Below are 26,485 nucleotides of genomic sequence, written 5' to 3'. Positions count from 1 at the left end.
CGCCTAATGTCAGTGAAGAATTCACAAATCCCCAATCCAGGCAAACACTAGGGCAGATGCAGCAAGTCACGACTGGTCGCCAGCGGCTAACGAACATTATGCAATAAGTCAGCTGTCGGAACCCGGAATAGAACCGCGAATGCTTACTGACACAACTGTGCCAACCGGGTGGAGGTGTTTATTTTGGAAATGAATATGTACCGCTTGTTTGATTATTTGTTCGATTTTTTTTCGTGGTACATGTGTATTTTTTTTCACCATTCTCCACTGCCACAACATCTCGTGATCTTGCGCGTTTCGTGCACAGGCGTTTTAAAACAAATATGTTGCAGGAGATATAGGCATCAAACGAAACCGACTGGAGAAAGATTCTTCCGTTCTCGGGGGAGATATGCGGGTGTTTGGATGAGAATCAGCATCTCGTTGCCTAATATTGCCTAAGTTTTTTTTCTGTTCTGTGCGTGGCAAACATGTTCAAATCAGGGCCCCACAACTGTACGTGGCGAGTAAAAGGTGAGTAAGGCAATGAATTGGTTTTCGATATCTTCACCCGCCAACGCACGCACAGGAAGAGATCAATCGACGGTTGATGCGTGCGCTGCTTGACTTTTTCAATCTTCTGCACTTGCTCAACTTATCCGGTTTGGTGGTTTAGATTCAGTTTCTCAGACACGGAGACGCTGACATTTTCTTCCGGAACTTCCTGTCACTGGATATGGGCAAAGCGGTGTTCGTTTACTGGATCTCCGAATTCTAGGATTTCTATATCTGTCAGAAGATCTGGCAGAAGACATGACCTTCACTTTTTGATTTTTTTTTACATAAACCGTCGTTTGATCCGCTCGTAGAATTGTTTCCCAATGTGTTTTAGGTAAAATTACCACGGGTAATATGAATTTTGCCTTCATCAGCCGTGTTATAATTAATAAGGGTGAAATGCATGAGAACCGTTGGTATAGAATATTTTCCATCACGACCTTGAGTCCATGGTGAATTGAAACGGTTAAAAAAGGGTTGCGTTGTTTTTTTCTGCTAACGATCCGTTAAAAGGCTTATTTTACCGTCATTAATAACCCTATTTGAGAGGTATAATAATTTGTACAGTAAATGGTTCTTTAGTGACTGAGCGCCATTCTATGCGCTAATGTTGTTCATTAACCAACGAATATAATGCATAAAGGTTAAAATTTCAATTATATTTAGTACATTTGGTAGCAGAGAAATTCGAAGATGGTACATAAAGTTATAGTACGTTAAAAAGTTAAAAAAATTAAGATATGTGGCAGAAAATTTACAATAAAAAGTGGAAACCTTTAGCTGGGTTAAATAATTCAATTGCATTTAAAAGACCTTATGTTTTTATATAAAATTTAAAACAAATAATGATTTCTCATTATTTCTGATGATTTCTCAAAATTCAAAACAAGTAATGACAAATAAAATTTTCTAATTTTCATTGCGACATTTAATTCTGATTATAGTTTCAAAATGGGTACATTACATCTGGGTTTTTGTGCAGTTTCCATACACGGACTGGTGTATCCATTACTGTGAAGTAAATTTGGTTGCATTTCGTGTTATAATTTCCTTACCCCTCCTGGTGATGAAGTCAGCAATTTGTCAATTTTCGTGTTAAAATTGTCAAAATATAAAACTATTTGCTCCTATTTTTGGTACCCCAGGATCTTTCCTCTATCATCTTTCCTTATATCGTTACAACAAATTATAGTTATGTTTTTGTCCATTCTATAGGATATAATATTAAGTGTAATATTATAAAATCTTATTTTTACAATATTTTATACTTCAACATATCTCTGTAATAAATTTATGTATATATTACCATTTTTCTAATGAACGCTTACTCTAGAGAAAATTATATTCAATGCTAAACTGGTTTGGAACTTTGTTTATGAATGATAAATTTATAATTGTTTTTAAATTTATTTCCCATGATGAAAATTTACGGTACAGAATAAAGCATTATAAAAGATAACTTTCAATAGTTTCAAGTGTTTATTTTCAATTAATTACTTATACAGTTCTAAATGTCAAAACAATGTACAATTTTTCTTCATGATGTTTAGACGCCTTTCTATAGATGTTCTTTTGATGTGGTTTGATGTGGTAACAACAGTCCCATGAATCTGAACTTCAGCGTTTCGAGCAAGTCGTTAAGATAAAATGAGAATTAAGGTGGTACATAAGAAAGGCTTATCAATACTACTCTCCTACCTAGATTTGGTGTTTAATGAGCTACAGATGCATGTTTCACTTTATTTATTTTTGTATAAACCATGGAAGTTATATCCATTCCAACCTCCAGCATTTTCATCATCTACTTACTAGGGTACTAATCTAATAAATCAGATAGATGCGAATGGTTCGAAATGTGGATAGCCATTAGATACGTTTTGTCTCAATTCGATTGCGATTCGATTCCCTGCTGCTTCCTTGCGTTGATTGTAAACTCAACATGTCTAAAAGCTCACGAACCATAGTCCACATTTGCCATTTACGAAAGGGTAATTCACTCGGTACATTCTACGCTTCTGTACAATAGTGCAGAAATCTAAATATTTACGATACTGTTGTCTGTTCGGAAACCCAACGGTAGCATCTGCCACATCACACGCTGCTGGAGCTGTTTGTGTGCTGGTGTATTTAGCTTGGGGACAGGCTCGTCAACCAATGTCGATCGATGCACAACACACATCACACCATCAGCAAACCCACCGGGCCTAGGGAAACGCTTGTCCCGTAAATGACCTCACGCTGACTTATTCTATCTCTGCTTATGGTGGAGTGTGTTGTCATAACAATATAACCCGCACAGGGAAGCGAATGAAGTTGCATTTGCATCACATAACTTATAGCTCCACGATGCTCGCTCACGATGTGTTCCATTTGCTGGCTTTGTCAGATAATTTCTATCTCCCTAGGGACACTCTATCGAGTGGATACTCTATTTTCCTACACAAAAAGTGAGCAAAAATTGAAAAACAGTTCCACTCACAGCAAAGTGAAACTGCGTAAAAATCTCCACACGCAATTCCATCACACGCTAGGAACATTGCAGCGAGTTCGTTTGATTCAGTCCTGCACTGTCTAAAATATGCGAAGAACGAACCATGCACGGGTGAGTATTTCTTACCCGTTAGCGTACAACATGTACAGTACACCTCACTACTGGCAGAGATGATGGTGGAAAAATTGGCCACATTGCTGACTCTAAGCTGCTTAGTGTCCTGATCTGCTTAGGAAAGGAGAAAAGCGAATCCATCGACTAGGGTCGACTTTATGTTGGCCGTTTCAGCACGGCTGCCATTTTCGTTTCGAAACTGCACACGCGTTCCACTCAATGGCCGCACACATCACAGCCGTATGTGTTTCAGTATGTGCACGATATCACCACTGCTTTGAGGCCACCGCACCATTCGCAGGCAATCAACCTGGAATATCTGTCTACACATTCATGGCATTGATGAAACTCCATCAGCATATCACCGAATGTTTCACTTTCTATATGATATGGTTCCGTTCCGTTTTTTTTTCATATCATCCCTTTTTGGTTTTGTTTTTGCATCAACAAAGCATACCCGTCCTTCAGCACGCGAAGGAACACTCTTATATGTTAAGCTCATTTAGGAGGTTTTTGCACCATCAATAGCATCATTAGAGTTGGTGGTGGTGATCGTGGTGGATTATTTAATGGGTTCACCATTGAAAAAAGTGGCATAGATTTTCGTAGAATCAGCTTTCTTTGAATCATTTTTGGGATTTCTAACATGCCAAGTTGTCTCATTATGAGGAGGGGTTTTATTAAGGGTACGTTTTGCAAGCGAAAACAGATCTGTAATTATGTGGAGAGATTAAATATTATCTTCCGAATGTGAATAAAGTGATAATTGGAAAAAAATGTACGGCATATTCCTATATATCTTTCTTGATTTGTATAGTGCATCTTTGAGTGAATTAGCAAGATGCGATTTGAGAAACTTTTTGCAGCTCGCACTTTCATTTTGACAGTTGCCGCACATTGGGAATAGTTCATAATGATGAATGATCATTATTTATTTCGATATAAATAACTAAATATTAGTAAAATCCAAAACTAAATATCATTTTCCATATTTCAAGCTTAGTTAAACCCGTTTAAATTATAATGTAGGTAAAATTTCATAACTTAATTTTGTTCAGCTGGTTTCTGCAGCCTTTCTCATTGTGCAGATTCAGCAATAATCCGTGATCTGCCGTAGCGCGTCATGTAAATACACTATTCCATTCATTATAAATTATTTCACTTTTTACTTTTATTACAACAATAGTATAAAACGGTTCTTAGCTCAGTCAAAGTTTTGTATGTTTTTATAAAAAGCTAACGACCAATGTTAACAAATTAAACTTCAGTTCAGTTGCGCTTCTTTTTAGCATCTTTTACCAACGATTTTCCATTTGATACGGCTTTACCCACGTCAGATAAATTTTTCAACTTTCGTTCGTGAGTTTTTCGCAGAATAATTTGAATCAGTGTGGCAAACAATCCCACCGGAATCATGGTGATTAGCACCAGTATGGAGGCAACGTCCACAACGTGTCGGGGCCAGAATGATAGATACAGTGCTCCACTGCGCATGTAATTGATGCCACTGTCCTTCTTTAGCACGTAGTCAACGTAATAAAGGACTTTGTCCATAGGTTTTAGCGGTTGCTCACTAAACTGTCGGGATGCTTTCATCGCAGCATAGCGGAATCTGAGAAAAAAATATTCTTTCTATAATGTTGTTTTGTTGCGGAATGGAATTGTTTTATCTCAAACGCTTACTTACTCTGGTTCGTTGAGAATTTGATTAATCGCATCCAACACACCATCCTCGGTAACATTTTGATAATCAAGCTTTAAACCGTAACCAGCTTCTACCGCTCGGTTGACAAGGATCTCTTGATCTCCTGCAAGCGGTAAACCCAAGATCGGTTTACCGTAGTGCACTGTCTCCATCATGCTAAGCAATCCGCCGTGCGTAATGTGCAGCCGCACATTTGGATGGGCGAGCAGCTGTTGCTGTGGCATCCACGGTCCAATGATCACATTCGCCGACTGATTCGGTAGAGTTGCATTTTCCCACTTCCAGATGATCAACACCTGGTTAAGCTTGCTAAATGCGCCCACAAATGCTTCCCGCAAGCTGTCGGGGAAATCTGCCGACCGAATATTGGTGCCCATGCTGAAGTAGATGACTCCATTCTTGGCCTTTTCCACCCAATTGATCACATCCTGCGAGAAGCCCGTATCCTCGAGCTGTCTGATGTGTGCTCCACCAATCTCGATCATGTTCGGTACAAGCGGGCGGGCAAAGTTAATCACTGGATGGCTATTGACCATTACCAGACTAACGTTGTGGATGAGATCTAGCAGAGGTGGTTGGTTGCGCAGCGAAAAATACCGTTGGTAAACTGCTTCTTGAGAGGGAAGGTAAATGTACCGGTAGTTAAACTGCTCGCAGATGGAAACGAATGTGTTCCACACTCGCTGTACCAAATGCATTCGATCGGAGTACCCCAGCGAAGGAATCGGATTGTAGGCTGGATTGTGCGGATTCCCTACCATCTCGTTCGTATACTTGTTGGAGGCATCCGCGCTGTACACAATCGCCGGCACACCGTAATGATAAGCCAACCTGTGGAACATGGACGCTTTGTGATAAGATTGTACACGGTAATGCTTGGTTGGGGGGCGACCCTATTGATGGCGTCTCGGTTAGTTGTGGAACCGGGTTCTGCCGGTGCTTTGCTCACCCGAGTAAACTTTCGCACAGCACCTGATCCAGGATTAGCAGGTCAAAGGTCTCGTTCGGGTTCTTCAGCAGCTCTTGCAGCTTCGGATGGCCCAACGTATAGTCGGCCATTGCTGCCGTGCCGTAGATGAGATTGGTATTACCATAGAAGCTAGATTTGTCTCGCTTGGTAAACACGTTTGCGTGCAGTCCATAATCTATCCAGAAATAACCAGATTGTAGAATCAGTAGCTAGCGATAAGCTGCTCCAATGATTGGCAGTTAACTTACCTTCGATATGGTTAAACAGGCCGGTTATCCTCAGCTGTCGAATGTTCTCGTACGCATACTGGATCTCAAATGGACTTACAATAGTTAGCTGCAAAATGGATCACAAACTCAATTCAACGTTTCACGATGATTTTTCAATTTAAAAACATTTCCTCACATACATTATGGCCTTTTGCAGCGAGTGCCTCAAACAGAACCTGACCGAAGATATAATTAGTTTTGCTGATGCTTGGAAACACGGCCAGAATATTGGCGGCACTTGAGGTGTCGAATATGTTAGCTAGTACGATCACCGCCAATGCAGTACGGGCCACCAGAGATCTACTTCCGACGACCATCCTACACTCACAGTATTGTGGAACGCACGAGTATTACTCACGGCAAGGTTCGGTGTGAATGTCTGACAGTCAAACAACTGAAGTCGAAGTGTGTAGCCATACTGACGTAGACGTACTTCCACATTGCACCGATAATGTGACGACGAGTCGCACGCCTTCTGCTGATAGCAGCGGTCTCGATAAGGCGTCCGAAAAAACATCGAATTCAAATGCTCCACGTAGCTCCACCAGCACACCGCGTTGGAAGTAATCTCGATCTGTTTTCATTGGCCACATTCATTTGTCCGTGGCTCAAGCAAGTACACGTCCACAACCTGGAACATTTGGTTTAGCTCAAATTAGCCCTACCGGATGCTGAGGGTGCAAATTTCATCGAGTTTTCTCTCACCCCGATAGGCATGTTTGAATCGACCTTGAAAAAAGGAATCTTTAGTGTCCCTGAAGGCAAAATGGTTCCCTAGGGCAATTTAGCCGAACTAACTAACTAACAGATTCAGCATGCAAAAGGGAGAGAAAATCGATATTTTTCGTTCATTATGGCAAAACGCGGTGGTACACGGATGGTGTTCATTGCAGCCAGAGTTTCCAATGCTCGTGGCCAACGTTTAAACAATCACGTTCCTTCGTCCCTGTGCAGGGCAACATTTCACCCGTGTAGGGAACATGTCTGTTACCATGGTAACAACGTATCCTGCGAGTCAACATCATCATGTCTGGTCTAGCTGTGTCCTGGTGTATCCTCTGTCCCGACACACAAAAAGCAAACAGTAACACCCTTGTGAACACCCACACATCCACACGCACAATTTCCCTCCTATCATAAACGCAATAAAGAAGTGGAAAGCATTTTGCAATCGGTTTGGGCTGCAGACGAGTTGATGTAGTTTTTATGCGTAGTGTTCTCCCTCGGAAAATGGCAATTTTACTGAAGGGCAAACCTGCCAGGGAAACGAATCGAATTTTGTCGCAATCATCATGAACAATGTGTAGCAGAAATGTGGATGCTGTGTAGTTTAACTCGTGTGGAACAGAACAAGTGGCAGGACGTTACTCGGCGAATTTAGCATGAACGTACGCGAATGTTTAAACATGTTCGTTTTAGTATCACTTTCCGGTTGTTTATTGAATGATAGAATTAATATTAAAAGGAATAAATATGAAATACACGGTTTGGAATGCTGCGGCTCCCCCCGTAAAGGTTAAAAAGCACATAGAACATCAACATTTGCATTTCATTTAATCCTATCATGATTTGTTATTTTATTTATCAATATTTTTAACACATTTGGATTCCCGTTGAACGATAAGTTCTATTAAAGAGTTGCATGCTTTTTAGAATTTCAAACTTTTCCTTCATCAATTTTGTTATTGAAGGAATATATTATTGAAGTAAAATCTTGAGCTGTTGATCAAATAAGTATTCTCTTTCTTCTTTCTTGGCTTAACGACCTCTAAGGTCACTTCGGCCATTTTTGGTTTACTAGACTTGTTTTATCACATAGCTGGATAGTCAGTCCTTGCTTGGGGTCCTGCTAATTGTGTTTATTAGTTTTATATTTTATATTAATTTTATTTTTCATAAAGACGGGTTTTTCGAAATTGTGATGTGTATAGATTAATTATTGTTCTCATTAATATAATCACTATAAACGTTTTACATTGCAACCACGAATACTTTGTAACCAAACGTTTTATAATATCTTTAAAAGAAGAAAGAGCTGTGTTTTTAGTTCCATCTCATTTTATCTAGCAACTATGTATAAATCTTTTAATGCATCATTTGCATCCTTTCTTTCTATACGCTTCTTATACGCTTCAAACATTATTGCCATAACGCATTGCTCTTTACACCCAAGAAAACGTAATCCTTACTGTCTAAGATGCTATCATGTTCTTTGAATAAATGGCAAAATTTCTCAACAATCATACAAACACGGTGTTGTAGCATGCGTCACAACAAAATCCCTTCCTCCATCAACATAAGCTCTTGACAAATGCATGAATGTTTCACTTAAGTATCGTGTTGCATTATATCCGTACCATACCTTTACAACCCAGGTGTAACATACCAGTTTCAAAACAATTCCTCACCCGAATAAAGTCCACCAACACTCGTCGGATACGTATTTGCACGACCAGACCCCTACCCGAAAATCCCTACCGGGTTTGTTTCACCAACCTTAAACCACCAGTCGGTGCAGCGTTCGCCACAGTGAACCAACCAGGGCTCCGAAATGCATCAGCTGTTGCTTCCCGGCTCTCATTTTACGGTTTTCGTGCCACCATTTATGCTCGAACCATCTGCCATCCTACGCATTCATCCATTCATACCACGCATTGTTTCCTGTGCTCGCTCGTGCGTTTTACACCGGGGAAAACCTTTAACCTTACGTCTAGGTCTTTGCCCACCTGGTCAGTAAATTCTCTCTGTGGCCAGCATTACAATTACAACTGCGGACAAGCGCTGCCCATCCGTCAGGGTATATTTGCGCTCTAAGTACCGTAGCCTTGATGTCTATTTGTCCTGGTCAGTCGGTCTTTCTTTCAATTCTGCTTGGGGTGATTATTACACATACCATCGGTTTTATAGAATGAAATCTCCGATTTTAAGGGTTTTTGATGCACGTTGTTCATGGCATTTCACGCCTTTTTATATTCTGTATTATCAATCGTTTTTAGAAAATGGATAATGCATATTTTGAAGATAGTAACAAGTTTGTTTTATTTTGTCTTTAAAGAGATAGGTATATGTTAGCTCTTTCTTTCAATCTACCCTTCATCAATTCATCTTCTTGTTGCTACAGGCATTTTGTATTTGCAAAACATATTTCATCTAGATCCTTCCTAGGTAAAACTTTTTTACACAAGTGAAGAATAAGTTTGGCTTCAAGATCAAACCAACCTTCTTCGGTTGGTCGTCGTGTAAAGTCATTCCCGCCCAGAATGGACTGGATCTGACACCGGGAAGGAAGTCATTCTGGCCAACTAAGTCCTATGTGCCCGATTAGTGTTGAACCATAACCCCTAACACGACTTGGACCAATAACTTTCTCCACATTCTGGGAACATGGACACACGCTTTCGCTTTCGAATGCGATCAATATAAGTCCAACTTTTCCTAAGCAGCTTTCCTTCTGCACAGCGGTCTAGGGCTAGAAGGCACAAGAAATAAATCTTTTATCCATCAACTAACCCCGTCCAGCTGGAACAAGTTTGGCTTAACATTTTCCCAGGAGATCACTTCATACGTTTTTTTTGTGCTCGCCTAATATTGAAAGTTTATGAATTAATGTAAGACTTTCTATGCGAAGAACATTGGTGTGCCTTAAGCCTCATCTTCGAAGGCCATACAATGAGTACGAAGATCGTATTATATTATTCCGGACGCTATGCTTCAAAATACAACGATTCTAAATCAAATAAAGCTTCAAATAAATATCAATCCTTGAATGAAACCAATGCATGTTAAAATGTAATAAACCAAGTTCACACTTAAATTCAATGACTTCTTCGGCATGAGTAGTCAAAGACGGTTATGTGCTTTATTCTTCGTACCAACCAAACCGCCCTGAAGTATGCACCTTTTCACTGATTGATTCCAACCTATTTTTCCATCGACCCGCAAAGCGGTTCTTTCAACAACAGTGCTACCTGGCGGTGGACCAACCCCACATCCGTGTAGTACATCCGAAACATAATAAATCTCTTGCCAGCAATTCCAGCTGACAAGAAAGTGGGATTTATTATGTACATACACAAACCGTACTAGGTAAGGTATGCCTCCCACAAGACCTTTAGAAACCGTTCAGGGACTATAGACCTAAACTCATTACAATCCGCGAGCTAGCGCGCCAGCCACAACATAGCAACGAGGAGTTTATGTGAAAATGTGAAAAATCGCATCGGAAAATCCAACGGACAGGGTAGTCGGTGGACGTTGTTGTTTTACAAGAAGAAAAACACACCGGTACATAATACTATGCTGTAGGTTGCTCCAGCAAACACCATATTCGGATGGGTAAACTGTTGGGTATATTGCGTCCATTGGGAATGTGTTCGAGTACCGACTGCTATTAAGTCATTAAACTAATGGAGTTGTCATTTTCGATTTTGTTTGCTCTTCTTCCTTAAGTGGGGAGTAGATTCCGACGAAACTAGGTGTTCAATTTATTAGTTTAAAGAACACACAGTGTTTTGGACATGAGAATGTCTTGTTACTGTAGTTACCTTTCTGATTTTGCTTTTTTGAACCGTTCGTGTTATTAGATTTAAAAAAAGCGAAGACATTTTTAAAAATTAATTACTTGCCAACAACTCTCTCTTCAAATTATTTAACACTCAACCACTAAAAATAACTGCTCAATATTCTCATTGTACATGTTCCTTCAAAAACTTTTTATCACGAAGGTAAATATTATCAAGCATCCCATAATAAACTTACAATTGTTAATGTGGAAAGTTTCTCCCTAAAACCAATTTAAACATCCTTAAAAAACCAAATCCCACTATCGTCACATTCTCATTATGAAAAGAAACATTAGAAATCATGTGACAAACACAGATGCTTCCTGTGAATGCTATGGTTTTCGCTTCGTTTTCTCACCGTCTAAAGTTTCCAAGCGTTTAGTACGCCCATGCATAGCACCAGCTACAGATGCTATTAATGTTCATTTTATTGGTGGTCCTTAGGTACTTAACCATACACCGCTACCAAGCATCATATCATAACCCCTGCCGTACGTGCATAGAAACCCGTTTGCTCAGGACCCATTTAAGCCCATTCCCTACTGGTGAGGATTTCCATCCCCACCGACACGAAAAGTGTACCGGAAAAGCGGGCCATAAAATTTTCACTTTCTCAATTTTCCTTAACGTTTTTCCTTCATACACGTAACCGGCGTAAACGTGGCACTTTGCAACCCGGCTATGCAATTCCGATACGCTACGCCACTGCAGAAGTGCATTGTGCTCTGTTCGGTTTGCTAGCGTAGGAGGATGGGTGGAATGGTCGACTAGAAGATTTACGATGTTTTTCAATCACCCAAAAGCCACATGCCGAAATCAACGACCAACGGGGCTTCTTCTCACGGATTTGTGGATGGGTTTAGGATTTTCGACAATTTTCGATGGACGAAAAGTGCAATTTGTCACGGACTTGTTGCCGTACCGATTTCCATGACGGTTGTAGTGCTTGCTTTTTAATGCCATTTTCCAAACCGGAGGAAAATCACAACTTCACACAATCAGTGTCGAACGTAATGGGTGATAAGCTAATTGCTCATGAGAACGTTGGTAGCCCTAGCACTTCATTCTTCAACTTGGATAGTGTCCAAAGACGTGTTATTGCAAAATGATTTATACGACTATAGCGGTAGAAGCATAAATATTGATGCACATTTATTAAACTTACTTATTAAATACCGTTTTTATTGTAGAAATGAAAACTCCTCAACTCATTACAACGAACTGCGAAACTGTCACACAAGCCAAATGTGCCTTTGTTGGAACATTTTCCGACACTTTCACCATTAATTGAAGTGCTTCTTCTGTTACCATCAGGAAATGCAGCATACGCGACTCATCGCGCATCTATCATCACGTCGGCATTCGGTACAATGCGTGCGGCGTTTACTGTTTATTTACTTACACGACTGTCACTGTATGATTTATTAATAGAGAGCAAACGATTTCCTGGTTTGGCTGCACTTTTCATTATCGCTCGCCACCCATCATAACATTAGCTTCGATGACTAAAATACTGCTTCAAACAAACGAAGAAACATGCTGCTTGTCTAGTGCATTGTCTTAAGTGTTATTCTACGTAAGTGTAGAACATTCAGCTCTTGTTTCCTGTGTCGAACACTTGATGAGTGCATTTTGGTTGATAATGTTTATTTGTTTAACACCACAACGTCGCGTAAGCTTTGAAATAAAAATACGTTTTATAAACTATAATGATGATCGAATCATTGATTATATATAAAATTCCTTGAACCTAAGCATAATCATTACAACAGAAACTACATAGAACAAACAGAAAACATGTAGATATTATTTTCAGTCGGCTCCATGGGTCAATTAATGTTGCTCACTTGCCTTGAAATATGTTCCAAATGAAATTAAAAACCCTCTGCTTTCGCACTATATTTTAGCATTAATTCTCTGCCGCAGAATTATGATTTGGATCAAATCTCAAATTGTTTTTGTATTCATTTGTGGTTTAGTATGCAATTAAAATTAACTGCAGTTATGCGATGTAATGCAATGTAAATTTATTGTTCGTTATACCCAGTCATTAGTTCCATGTTTACGTAACACATGCGTACCATATGATTTTACCATTTTAGAACTATTATTTATAAAGAACTTTATGTTGTAAATTTCTTTCTTCATCAGTACCCTTTTGACCTGAACTAAGATTTGGAACAGGTAAGTTTTTGTACAACGAAAATGTAAATTATAGCAATAAAGCAACATAACGGAACAATACGGCCAGGCCGTTCTATCTGAATAAAAGAAGCAACATAACAGACACTTAAACCATTTGAAAAAAATCCTGACGAACGAATTTGTCGTATTGCCTTTTAAAATATTTCCTTTGCATTAAAAGATTTGTTTTAATCACTCAATTACCAGCGAGTCATTCCGGTTGGGTACAGAAACCCCTTTTATTTCTCATTTAACCTGTAAATTTATTACAATGAAATTTGGGGATAATGATCACCAAGATCGTATGTCTTACAAATCCCTTTTATACGACAGCAAAACCTCATTACAGTAGCACATCAAGCCATTGATGCGGTGCCACTAGAGACCTGAGCCATCACATTTGGGGGAACACAAATGCAGGTCAATAGCATTTGCTGAGGACGTAACTTGCCTCGCAGATGCATCACGGTGGAGACAAACAAACGTTCGAATTGTTGCTACAGGCCAGATACAAACTGTTCCTTTTTCTGACAGTTCCCAGGTCATTCCGTACAACGCCTGCACTTGGAGTGCGTGCGCCGTTCAAGGGTACATATTTAAATTGGAGAAAGAACGCACGTTCACTGTAAATCCAAACAGTGGCCCTTATTTGTTGTCAGCGTAGCTGCCGTCTGTTTGAAGAAGCATCTTAGCAGTGACCCACAGATCCGGGCGGATGATTACGATCCGACGCTGTCACATGTTTAGCGTACCGTCTTGGTTACGGATTCGGATTCGGCCAGACATACCAGCGTCATTGAAACGTCGCTTGCCGACTGATGGGACATATCAATACGCAACAATCTACCGAACTGTGGAACGATCTTCATCTTCAAACTGCTTACCGAAAAAAACTCTTCTGCTCTCTGATGGGTCTATAAGTTTTTTTTTCTTCAAAAGATTAGTAATTCTTGGATCACGACCAAACAACCCGTACTGTCGTAATTATTAACAGTCGTTTGCCGCATCGATTGTATCGTTGGCAAAGGTTCAAGCAAAAACATAGTTGACGAACCGATCATTCCAATGAACTTTGATGGAGGTGACCTAGCTTTCAAGAAGAGGTATGCTTCCTTGTGTTTTTGCTGTGCGCATATAGTTTAAGCGAATTTTGGAACGTTGTCAAAACTGATCTGCTATATTGACAAAACATTAAAGATCTTCGATCTTCTACCGTCAAACACTTGAATCATTCATGCAGCTACGACTGCTTTTCCACAAACATGTGTTTTTGATGATATGGGGGAATTTTCACTACTCATTTCGAATAAACTGTGTTTCATAGTACAGCACAACGATTCTCACTTTCTCAATTTTAACCGATGACTCATCATACACACGCATGTTTATGTGGGGGATAGTTGAATCTTTCTTGTCAAACACTCATCCCAAATTTTCGGTGTACCCGGAGGTTGTGAAAAATAGTTTCGATATTATTTATGCAGGATCTATATATAAACTACCCGACCGAAGGAGGACCGAAAAATCTCCGAAACCCCTTGTGCCAAAGCAGCAACAACAGTTGCCGACAGTGTGACAGCGGGACAAGATATTGCACGATGGACGTTTGGGTCTTGCCATGTTTTCGAAGCCGTGGCAAAGCTGCGATGCACAAACATTGAAAAGGGAAGCTGATGCAGTAAAACGATTGCATCATTGATCATAAGCATAATGGCTCGGTTGCACGTTGGATGAAATAAAATCAATAATAACATCAACACATTTCTCGTCATATGTAGGAGCATGACACGCTTACGTCAGAAGCCTTTAAAAATAAACGAACATGATTCACTTGCTGACTAAATGGACTAAATGAGTCAAGCTCAGGCAGAAGCCACATGGATAAATCTTCATGAGTATCCCTCCGACCTCTATCATAATGTAACATAATGACACAGGCACATGTACACAGCTGACAGTGAAGCTCCAATATAATTTTTTCTAAAACTTCTCCACCGTGTGACCCACCCATCCTAGTAAACCGCTGGTGCCAAATGGTTGGTCCAATAAAATTCGAATCAAACAATTAACCACCACTGAAGAAGTTCGTAGGGTTGCGATAGTAAAAACCATAGCAGTAGTAACAGTAGGTCATCCGGTTGTTGATCTTTGTCAAGATGGATTCCAACCAAAGATAGGCCTCAATTGACAATGGATCGTTTTGACCCTTTCTATTTAAAATAAAAAATTAAGATTAAAATAACTTTGTTTGTGTTTTGCCGACAGCTGAAATGGCTGTGACGCGTCATCAAATTTACCGATCGGGTTCAATCGTGCCAATCGAACCGGTTTGTAAAATGAAACACATTTTGTAGCCAACTCTTGCAGTGCATGATAAATATGTTTTCAGTTGTAGGCATGATTTTCAACGAAAGAAATCAATTTCAGACAAACATTTATTGTAAGCTGAAGAAGGGTTTCTAAATTACCTGAAATAGGAAAAGGTCTGTTAAACAAATAGTACAGAGTGAAAATTTAAAAAAACCCTAAACATAAATCTGAGATTAGCTGAAAGATTTGCACCTCTTTAGGATTACAATAGCTCAAGACGCCAGGTAGGACGGTTGGCTGCATTTCTCACTTCACTTGCATTTGAATTATCTACCAAACGGTAGTATAAAAACTTTAAAGTCTCCTCATGTAACAATGAGGCTTTACGGCTTTTGTAATCCTCACCGCACCTATTACGGTTTGTGGCCAAAGAAAACAGGAGCCAGTTTCATTTTCATGTCTAAAAAATAAGTTTTTCAAATAGCTCTTGAGTGAAGTGTGAACATGTTTCTCGTTTCCAACATTAACATTAAGCCATGCTGGGGATGTTATCATTACCTTTTACCCAGGACTAAGATTACATTGTTTTTTTAATAAGTAGCAGTTTATTGTTCATCATAACATTTAGAGTATTAAATTAAATTTTATTTATCCAATAAATCAAATAATTCCGGTCAAATAAGCACCAACTTACAAAGTAAATAAAGTTCGTTTTATGAAATTTAGTTTTATGTATATTGTAATTGAACTGCTTCGGGCAATTTCTGCAATCTTCACTGGCTTCTCGCAGGTTTTTTTACAACAAATTTCCCAAAAAGTAACTCCTTTCCTATTTTTATTCTATTTGCAGCTTTTGCTTATATTCGTCGGCCTGTAAACTGCCTCACTTGAATGAAACCGATTGTTCCAGCATTGGGACTTTGAAAGACAACAAAACGTCAAACCAATATTTTGCTCAATCCATAAAAAAGTAAGTATTGCATGGTAAGCATTCAGATGGCACATTCAAGGTAGCTCCTTTAATTGCCAGCTGATTAGGTTTTAAATTAAAAATGCACTCCGACGCTTCGGGTGAGTAACGAGAATCGTCAACTGTGCAGTAAATCGTGACACTCACTACGGTAATGTGACTTTACGCGAACTGTCCAAGCTACGGCTTCCTTCTCAGTGCTATGGATCATTTCGAATTCTACACCTACCCTAATCACGTTACGTTTGATGATCCATCTGAATGAAATACCATTTTCATTACCAAAATTCGCTTCTTTACGCTCTTCTTAAAAGTGAACATTCCTAGACGAACTTATTTTACGATTCTGCCAATAATTAACCTGAGCGGTGCGTTTACTTTGTGACCGTAAATGTTGGGATGGTGTGAATCTGCTTAAAAAGAGATACTTGTTGTGCGGCACTTTTGTGGGAATGATTCCAATAAACGACCCACAGTCATTGTTTATTCTGTTGTCACATACATTTGCTGGATGATTTCATTGTTATCGTCAATTAAAGGCCTTAAAGAGGCGTGAGACATTACTTCAGAATATTGTATTACACATTAGAAACATATTAAATTAATCAATCAATAAACAAATTTTAGAAACTTGTTGGGAAAATGCACTTAATTCGTATATATCGCATGAGATTTTTTTTTATTAGGTATTATTATTTTTAAAAAGTCAAGCATGAAACCAGCCAATCAACCGTTGAAAGGAATGCTTTAAAGCTAAATGGAGCACGAACTCTGGTAAAAAAAATTGGTCAGTTACGCAAAACGGTCACGTTTCGGACGGCGTAAATAAAGATTCTACCCAAAGTCAACAGTTCTACCGTGTTGGTATATTTTGTGCAAGCGCTAACCGGAATCATCTGCTGGTATTTGCACGTCAGTCCATTCAAACTGGTTCGCACCGTTGAGGGTTACTAAGCCACGAAACCAGGAAGAATAGAATCTCGTACCATTCTGTATCGTACAAACTGCAGGGAATGAAATGAAATGTCAGTGTAAAACACCCGACTACGTTATACGAATAGTGGTTGTTAAGCGTGTTTTTGTTTGACCAAGGCAAGCGCTAGCCGGAAATTAATTTTCCCCTTTTTGTGCGGGGTTTGTGTATGTATTCATAATTTTCATCGTTTTCATTCAGCAACCAGTGTTGCACGGTAGGTGGACATCATGGGTAGCTCTCGGTTGGTGGGAATAAGTAGAAGAGAAAGAGGGGGAGAAAGGGTGGCAATTCATGAATGCATATTTTATGGTTGCTGATTACTTACCCTCACAGACCGGACTTGGACAGAAGGCCTGGATCACGGTGGAGTCTCCCTACATGGAACCTCACACGAAAGGCGACATCTTGCAGACATTACATTACTGCACGTATCCAGGTGCTAGAACTGCTATGCTTTCCAAAACCCGCCGTACAAACTTCTACATCCATCCACCATGACAATTGCTGATTGTTTTCGTATGCGTACATTTATGTTTTATGATTTTTTTTTCTTTGCTCCTCTTTTGCTGCTATCGATACTACAACACATAACGAACCAAACCATATCTAACCATGCGTTAAATTATATTAACAAATTTATTCACAACATTTTCTTTTACGAAAAAAACGCATTGTTATGAGCGATACGATCCGAACGGGTCGTTGTGTTTGTTGAGGGCCAACCAACCCAACCAAAGTTTTGCCGTTGTTTCTCATAACGTTTTAAAAAACCACCCAATCCTAGCCGGTAGACATTTTGGGCAGCAATCGTGGTCTACGGAGGATTTCAAAGTTGACAGTCATCGCTGGGATGACAAACGCCACCATCCCGACAGATGACGCCATGGGGCTAAATGTGACGATTTCGGCCTTTTTCTCCTTTCATGAATTCACGGGAACACGTTGTCCGAAAGATTTCTACCAAACAGTCGTCTGGTTGCGTTCCGGTCCTTTGCTGGGGAACCGCATTAGGGGATATGTGAACGAAATGAAATTAATATTCTACTGCCTTCCAGCAACCGGCATGTGTTGGGCTCGATTGCACATGTTTGCCATTTATGGGTGGAGTTTTTCATAGCTCACATGCAGAGAAGAAAATTTACAGATCATGTGTGACACTTGCTGTCACCTTTATGGTCTATACGCTGAAAGAGAACTAGTGAATAAAGGAAATGTACGTTAATTTTTATTCCTATGGTCTAAGTCATTTAATATAAAAAACTTGCTGTCGCCTTTATGGTCTATACGCTGAAAGAGAACTAGCGAATAAAGGAAATGTACGTTAATTTTTATTCCTATGGTCTAAGTCATTTAATATAAAAGATTGGGATATCAGGAAATTTTTATATAAAATAACCTTTATATAAAAATAACACGGTTATTTATATCCTCATGTAAATAATTTTCTTTATTAATTTAATTTGGAACTAAACTCCGTATTACAACTTCAATACACAATTTTGATACGACCAGGCATTTCCAACCGAGCAAAAAAAAACTTCAATACACAACTTAATTGCACAATTCTTTGCGTCTGCATTGACACTTGAATTCAAAGGCATCTGTAAACTACACGTGCATTGTCATAACAAACATGCCGTCCTGCAACACGATGTTTTTTAGTCTTTGGGTCTTTAAAAGTAAGATGCGTAATAATTTCATCACAACACAAATAAAAAAGAGAACTTATGCATCACCACTCCTCCGACCTATTATCTTGACAACACCGAATTCTAAACGAAACTTACCATAATGCGCAATGCGACGCACATGCACTGATGATTACTATGAAAAGTCGTATGTGAAACGTATGTTCAAAACTTTGCTTTCGAATCTATTTATTCTTCTTGAATAAACTCTATTTTAGTGCAGTTTGTAAATATATTTTTATATTGATTCCACAGAACTCGTCTCAAGTTAACGTTACATCTTCTTTTTGTGTTTCAATGAATATTTCTCCCAAATTTATACGTTGTTCTGGTCTATCCCAAATGGAAAAAGCAGTTAAGCAATTATAATATGAAAAATACAACCTCAAGTATAAGTCACAACGAAATTCAGCTAATTTCAGTTAATTTCAGTAGTTTTTTTTCCTAACATAATCAAATAATTCTTACCTACCAGTTTGAGTATCTATTTGATGTTTTATTTAGTTTATGTAGATTCAATTTATTCAATTTATTGATATTCCAATACTATATACCTATGCCCGAAATGCTAAATACTCTTTCAAGATATTAGAAATAGCATCTATGTAAGCATGCTAAGCTCTCTTCAATCGTCTAATCTACTTCAGCAATTGAAACCTTTTGAAACGTACAATAAATCCTACGCAAACAATTCCATCAGAATAACGCATTCAAGCACATACTAATCATTGTTGTTAATAGCAATGGCCTGCCCTCGAAATAACAAAACAAGCTAAAAAGAAGCACACACAGAAAGTCATAACCGGCGCGAAGACCCTTACGCAAAGAGACCTTAGGCCGCCTGACGTGACCGGAAATGCATTCGCTCCCGGAGTGGTACGCTCTACTCACCTGCACACCAACCGCGAGCGGATGCGTGATGAGTAAAAACGATTAGTAATTCTCAGCGAAGCCCTTGGACACGACTGCGAATCCCGTGCGATGTCGACGATGTTATCATATTTATTTGCGCAATCACGCGCATGGCACCGTTTCGCGAGAAAAACAGTGAACGAATGAAGCTAGTCAGCGCCACCGCACACCATTCAACTCACCGATTCGCTTACCATTTCGCTTTCGCAATATTTTAATCGTGTCGTGTTTTATAAAGCTACGTTTGTTTATAATTTGTTGCTTTTTTGTACCTCCCCGCTTCCCATTCACTTTCCCGGTCTTGCACGGACATTAATCAACTCGAAACGAGTGGCAGTGTTGGTCAGTGGTTCCAACGCCCACGTAAGCTAACCGGGCAGTCTGACCGTTATTAGCTGGCAGGAAATCGCATCCGGACGTCCGATAGTGGATGGAAAATTAACGGGAAAAGATTAATGGCGGCATGCTCGTGCTTTGGGAAGGATTCGCAAATCTTTGCCCACGTGCCAGTGGTGTGTGCATTTTGTCAGTATGTGAGGGCGAGTGTTGGGGTCGATCATAAAACAATCATAAAGCTTACACTTTTGGGGGCTCCATTCCAGCACGTTGATTTTCAACACACCTTCGCTAGCCAATTCGTACGAGGTGTCTATCCAAAGTGACTAATATCCTCACAGTAGAATTGACATTCGATAAATTGCTCGTCAAACACAGAACGCAGGCAAGCTTTTTAAAACCGATAGCTTACCGTGTTCGCTTAAGCCGCTTCTCTAGAGCGTTGGATTACAGGGTGCGGTGTTGCCAGCAAGCATTGCAATCACTTTACAAATGCCCAAACACTTCGCACACACACACACACACACACACACACACACACACACACACACACACACACACACGGACAACACCAATACTGTGGGTGCCCTTATGTAGCTTCGTGGCAAAATGATGCAAGCGAAGCGGAATGGAAATGCTTTCTACCGTTTGCATTTTGAGCTCTGAGCAGTGGACCTATAAGAAGCTTAAAGCTAGCTTTAGGTTTTCCTTCTTTTTTTTTCTTCGTTTCCTAAAACCACCCCGTAAAGCCACAAAATAACGAATGAATCGATCCACCAGTCTCGATGACACTGTGCAAAAAAAAGCAAGAAGGAAAAAAGGAAACCGATAGCAAAACTGCAAACCATTCCTGACCAAACTCAGCTGCTGCTCGATACCCTTTTAAAAATCGTTAGAAAAAAAAGTGTTCCGATTTCAACACGTTTCTATAGCAAATGTAATCCTTCCGAAAGCGATGTGCTTCTTCAAAGCATCTACAAGAAGCACCGATTTCTCTTCATTTGCTTCAGTTTGCAGATTTTCTTCTGCCATGTTTTTGGGGGGGGTGGTGGTTTTTCTTAATAGTTAAAACCCGCTCATGCTTTGTGGAGTACATTTTTGGGACGATATGAATGAAAAAAGCAAACGGTACGGATTTTGGTTTTTTTTCTCTGTGGTAAGTATTTTTTCGTTCGATTTGCTAAGATTGGCGTGGTGGTCGAATAATTTTTCGTTGGATTTTCATTCCCGGTGTTAAATTTCCCAGAATCGTTTTTTATATGTATTATCATGAAAGCTTAGAACTGCTTGATTACTGGCGTCCTGTGGCAAGATAAGATTTTTTTTTATGTGCTGTACAGTTTTTGTTACAGTTTATGTTTAAGGACCAAACCGTACTGATAAGTTCCACTGTTTAATTTAGTGGCAAAATAGGTACAAATACAGCAATCAAAATAGACGTAACAGTAATATTCACCAAAGAGGAAATAAGGAAGATGATTTATTTTTATGCAAATTGATTAAATTAAATTAAATTAAATTTATATAAAAATATTAAATTCAATCGGACAATGCTTAAAATATTCATTACTCTTTTGTTTTTTTTTATATATACGTGTTTATATCACACGCTAGTTATAAAATCGATGGAAAGCTTGAAGCGATGGCGTACACGATTTAAAAACGTAGGGAAAAAGTCCTCTTTTGTGAACGAATATTGCTTAAAGCAGCTAAGACGAAAGAAAGTTATGGGAACTGTCCGAAACGATTACTGCTATTTCTTGCAGCAGTATGCTCCGACCATAAGAGGCTCTAGAGAACTTTACCAGCTTGTGTCCCTTGGTCTCTCCTTGGTAATATATTGAGAAGACAAAGGACGATCGATCCTCGATGTTCGTCTTGACCCATCACCAATTTACTGAAGGTGACTCCACGACTACCTTTACATCCGGAAGTATTTCAATCATAATTCGATGAAGGGTTTAGTACTGATGGTTATTTGGTTTCTTATTAGTTTTTGCTAATGTATCTTAAATTGGCATTCCCAATAAGTTTTCTTTTAAGATTTCCCGACCAAAAAAAATCAACATCCTCAAATCTCTGATAATTAATGTGATACCCTTTTACCAACCAATTATGAATAGGAACTTATGGAGCAAACTGATACTATTTCCTTCCGGACAATTCATGCTAACAGAAGTTAAAAAATACTCTTTTTTAAAAAGATGCAGGTGAAAAAACACACTGGAGATAAAAGTTAAAACAAAAACCATCTACCAACCAACCAACTGGTACTGACTACAGCAAGCAAACCTCACATCACCAAACCACGGCAAGGGGCAACAGATCTGTTCCATTAAATATTTATGAGCAAAGTTGAGGTACATAAATTAAGCGTCAATGTAAGATTGCACTTGAACAAGATGCTTCATTTTACACTCCACTTTCGTTTGCTTACCCATTCTGTTAGGCCACCGGTGGACTTTTCGTTTGGTTGGTATGATTTGCCCGGTTTTTGGTTGTTTCAAACCATTAAGGGAACATTAAAAACTTGTTATGAAAACATGCACAAAAAAAACCTACTATCTCGAGTCTGCTGCTCGGATAGCATCCTTTGAAAAGAGTAAAATCCTTTACACGAGTTTTGAAACCACACAAAATACGCAGTGCATGAATGAATGATCCAAGGTTCGTTCGGGAGAGAATCATTTAATGAGACAAGTTTTCGAATATGGTGCAAAGATCATAAAAGTCCATTTGTTTACACTTCGCATTTCAGAATTGCACTTGCTATCTCATTGACTCGCAACTCCTGCTGGACGTTGACTTTTATTTTTGCATCTCCATGAGTTGCCTTGAGTGGAATGATAAACACCACCGTACATATCCCGGTCAGTAGGTTAAGGTTAGCTAGTAATCACCTTATTCTCTTTCGCTGTAATATCACCCCAAAAGCTTACGTCCGACAGGAGCAAATTATGTCCCTGCCCTGCAAACCATACGTTGCACTGGGCATTATTTTAAGCTCGAGTTGTTGGCTCAGCTGCTAAATTAGTTCACCATGGTTTAGATGGGAAGAATGCCTTATGCACAACATGGTTGATCGTGAAACTTTTCTTTCACTCAAGGTAAAACAATTTTGTGAACCTTCCTGAATGATTTATGATGTTGGTAGACGGTTGAGTTTTAAAAGTTGCTTCTAAGCAGCGGACGACAACCGATAGCTCGTGATGAACGTCATGGGAGATTATATCCAGCCTGAACGATGAAAAACGGCGTTGAAGTCTGGCTAGGCGCTTCCTGTCGGTCGGGAGACGTTGTATTTTGCACAAGTCTGCCAAACGGAACTTATAATTAAGCTATCGTAAAATGTAACGTATATGAACACTTTCAACAACGAAACACCACCTTATCTTTACCTAAAGGAGTGGAATTTCTAATATTTTGCTAATATTGTTTTACCACTTTGTACAATAATTCATAAACAATTCAGTTTTACCACAAAAACTGGATTATCGATTTTTAAAGCCCTCAAATTGTGCTTTATACGCACACAGCATGCAATTACGAGGTGTAATATTGCCAATTAGTGTTTGAATGTTTAAAATTTATAAAATCCGACTCAGCATTTACGAGCAGCAGGCTCGCAACATAAGATTGAATAATGCACTTTTAAACGCTTGCAAGGGGATTGATTTAATCCCCCCTATTTTCATCGGTGCTAGTGAATTGCCATTATACCTTCACACTACCAAACGTCGACTTCACGCTGAACCGGTCAGAGGCTTAAAACGAAACTGCATCCACATTCACTGCGCGCACATCAGGCGGATGAGTAATGCCACCGAAGATCGCGATCGCGATCACGATCGACGGTACCAACACGAAGCCCCACGCGAGACCGTGGCCACTTGCACAGGGCGCTATGTGAGAGGTTACTGCACTTTTATGCTTTGGATGCCGTTTCGCTACGTCTGGATGGTCTGGATGGTCGTCTTCTTACAGGCAGGCAGGTTAGGGTGTGTGTAGCGAGTCTTTTAACGAACTCAATGGAAGGTTTGGCCCGCCCGTTCCCATTCTTCGATGCTATGAAAGCAATGCTAATGATTCGTTTACTCGTGGAGAAAAAAACCTATCCTGACGATCGCCACCCCGATCATGTCGCCGGGTGGGAAGAATGATGAATTTGCATTTTCCTATCCGGGTCGTCACTGGGTACGTTCGATTTTATCGCCTAAGTGCAAGAATTTAGGAACACATATCTGACTCTCGTAATGATTTAAATATTTGAGGAAAATAAACATACCTAATAGATTAGCATGGTAAATTATATTAATTTTATTTTAATTTTTACTATAAACTTTGCAAAGTTTTCATTTCGCGAAACAGTTCCAACAACTTCGCCTTTTCGCAGTTTCGCTCACAGTGGGTCTTTCCACGACACGGTTAGCATAAGTAAATCGACTCCGATAGCGTCCCGACACTTTCCACCGGCCATCGCCACAGAACCAGCAACCAGTGTGTCTAAGCATGAGTTTACTCGCACCCTGCATAGTGATGAACAATTGCATATCCATGTGTTTCAATGACCTCTACGCTGGGAACAAACAGCGAAACATAAAATGCTATTTTAACCGCATAAAGAAATTCCACAGCAACAGCAGCAGCAGCAGAAACAAACACACTCAGCTTGCTCTGCTCAGACGATTCAGCGTTCTTAGTTATGCATCTGTCTCGATGCTTAGCATCGTCCGTTCCGCAACCCATCAGAAACATATTAGAACGAAAGCGAACTCTGCTCGCACTCGATCAAAGCGTTTTATGCTACCTAATCCGCTGTTTCAACCTTCTTCCATCCATCGTGCTCGCTTGCTCGCTCTCTCTCACTCTTTCTTCGGCCAATTCGGTTCCTTTTCTCACTCTCTTGGAAAGAATTCTATTGCTGACTGCTCGTCGAGAATGACTCGTTTTATTTCCTGGATTTGCTGCAGCGGCACAAGTTAACCATTAAAACACTGCGAAGCAAACTAAACGCGAGGCAAAACCTTTCCAACAACGCCAACAGGGATGAATGAGATGCAGAAGGAAGCACCCATTTGGTACAAACAAACATACAAAAAAAGCACGAACGAGTCAGCCGAAAATAAGCAAGAAGCTAGCGATGGAAAAAGAATTCAAATCAAAAGAGTATGTTGCACTCGATCGAAAAGCGAAAGATCAAAATAAAGACAGGAATGCTTACCGCAGCAAAGAAAGGGAGGGAAAGAGAGCGAGAAAGACAAAACAAGAATAAAGCAAGTAAGAATGCTGTGCAGCATAGAAAAACGCCACGCAATGGGGTAATGATGGGTGGTGGACCGGCGGCCCTACACAAAAACACACGCATACTTTCATTCATCCCGACGCTGCGCTCATTTTTCTCTCTCTCTCTCTCTCTCTTTCTCTTACTTCTCGTACACCGCGTAACATAATTATGCTCTCGCTTTATTTGCGCTCTCGGGGTAAAGTTACCGGTGAAAAAAAACCTTTATCGTCGCACCTATTCCACCATCATGCGAGTGTGTTCGATTTTCAGCGCAGAAGAAATTGTGAGAGATGCGAAGTTGATCACGAGAGAAACTAGTTGATCTGCCTGCTCGCGGATGAGAATGTTTAATTCATTGTTTTCCGAGGACGTTCTCTACTGTGATGATTTGTTGGGTATCAATAAATTTAATTACTTTTCACAATTATAGGGAAGGCATGTTTGAAAGTAAACATTTGAACCAGAATATATAACGAGTTATATTTATGTCAGAAACCTTTAAATATTTGCGATTGTAATGTTTGATAAATGAGCTGCTAAATGTTCATAATTCGCAAGCAATCCTTTACAAAATTAAACAAAGTAATTAAACATGTCGGGACATTATTGTCCTGAATTTAATATTTAATAAATATTTAAGAATTCCTTGACAATTCTTACCTATAGATGGACTGCCTAAGGGTAAGCCATTTCGGATTGAGTTTGATACCGTTCTTGTCGTGTGTAGATCGGTGTTTCCGCAATGAAACCTCTAGATTCGTGATAACATAAAAAAAATTATTAATTAATTATTAAAAATTATTAATTAAACAATTATTAAATTGTTTCACCTTGACGGGATATTTATAGGTTTCTATTTTAATCTTTATTCAAACTAATATTCAAACCGTAAATTTGTATTTGTATTTGTAAAGGTTGAAACATTGTATTATGCTTTTATAAGATTTAGAAACCAATATTATTTTAATGCGCGGAATTTTCTACCTCATAAACGCATTCTTATTAATCAAATTTCATTTAATAATTTTATGTAGATTCATTAAAAACATCCAGACCATATTGCCTATAACTGTTGCAATCTGAAAAAACTTATTTCGTAAAAAAGCAATCTTATTCTGGCGTGTTTTCGGCCGACACAACAAATATTATGCGTTTTAAAATAAATAAAAAATACACG

At 39.3% G+C, this 26,485-nt stretch overlaps 2 protein-coding genes across 3 annotated transcripts in view; one reads left to right on the top strand and one right to left on the bottom strand.

Annotated features, from left to right (window-relative positions):
- The window catches only part of LOC125771863 (uncharacterized), a 104,960-nt gene that overhangs the window by 8,708 nt on the left and 69,767 nt on the right, over positions 1-26,485 (top strand). The window contains exon 2 of one of the 2 annotated variants that reach the window (XM_049442960.1): positions 15,993-16,112. The gene's annotated coding sequence lies outside the window, so the exon portion shown is untranslated. Of the gene's footprint in view, positions 1-15,908; positions 16,113-26,485 lie in introns of those variants that run through there. The other variant, XM_049442961.1, reaches the window with a different exon arrangement.
- LOC125771881 (UDP-glycosyltransferase UGT5-like) lies at positions 4,289-9,574 on the bottom strand. Its single transcript, XM_049443021.1, has 5 exons — positions 6,227-9,574; positions 6,066-6,153; positions 5,797-5,992; positions 4,830-5,678; positions 4,289-4,754 (listed from the first exon to the last, which is right to left on the bottom strand). Exons 1-5 carry the CDS (start codon positions 6,401-6,403, stop codon positions 4,412-4,414), a joined length of 1,653 nt encoding a protein of 550 aa, XP_049298978.1. The 5' UTR covers positions 6,404-9,574; the 3' UTR covers positions 4,289-4,411.

The sequence above is a fragment of the Anopheles funestus genome, chromosome 3RL (assembly GCF_943734845.2).
Source record: "Anopheles funestus chromosome 3RL, idAnoFuneDA-416_04, whole genome shotgun sequence".
In the NCBI taxonomy this organism is placed as follows: Eukaryota; Metazoa; Arthropoda; class Insecta; order Diptera; family Culicidae; genus Anopheles; species Anopheles funestus.
Note: the sequence above shows the minus strand (reverse complement) of the source record. Positions and strands in the feature narration are given on the sequence as shown.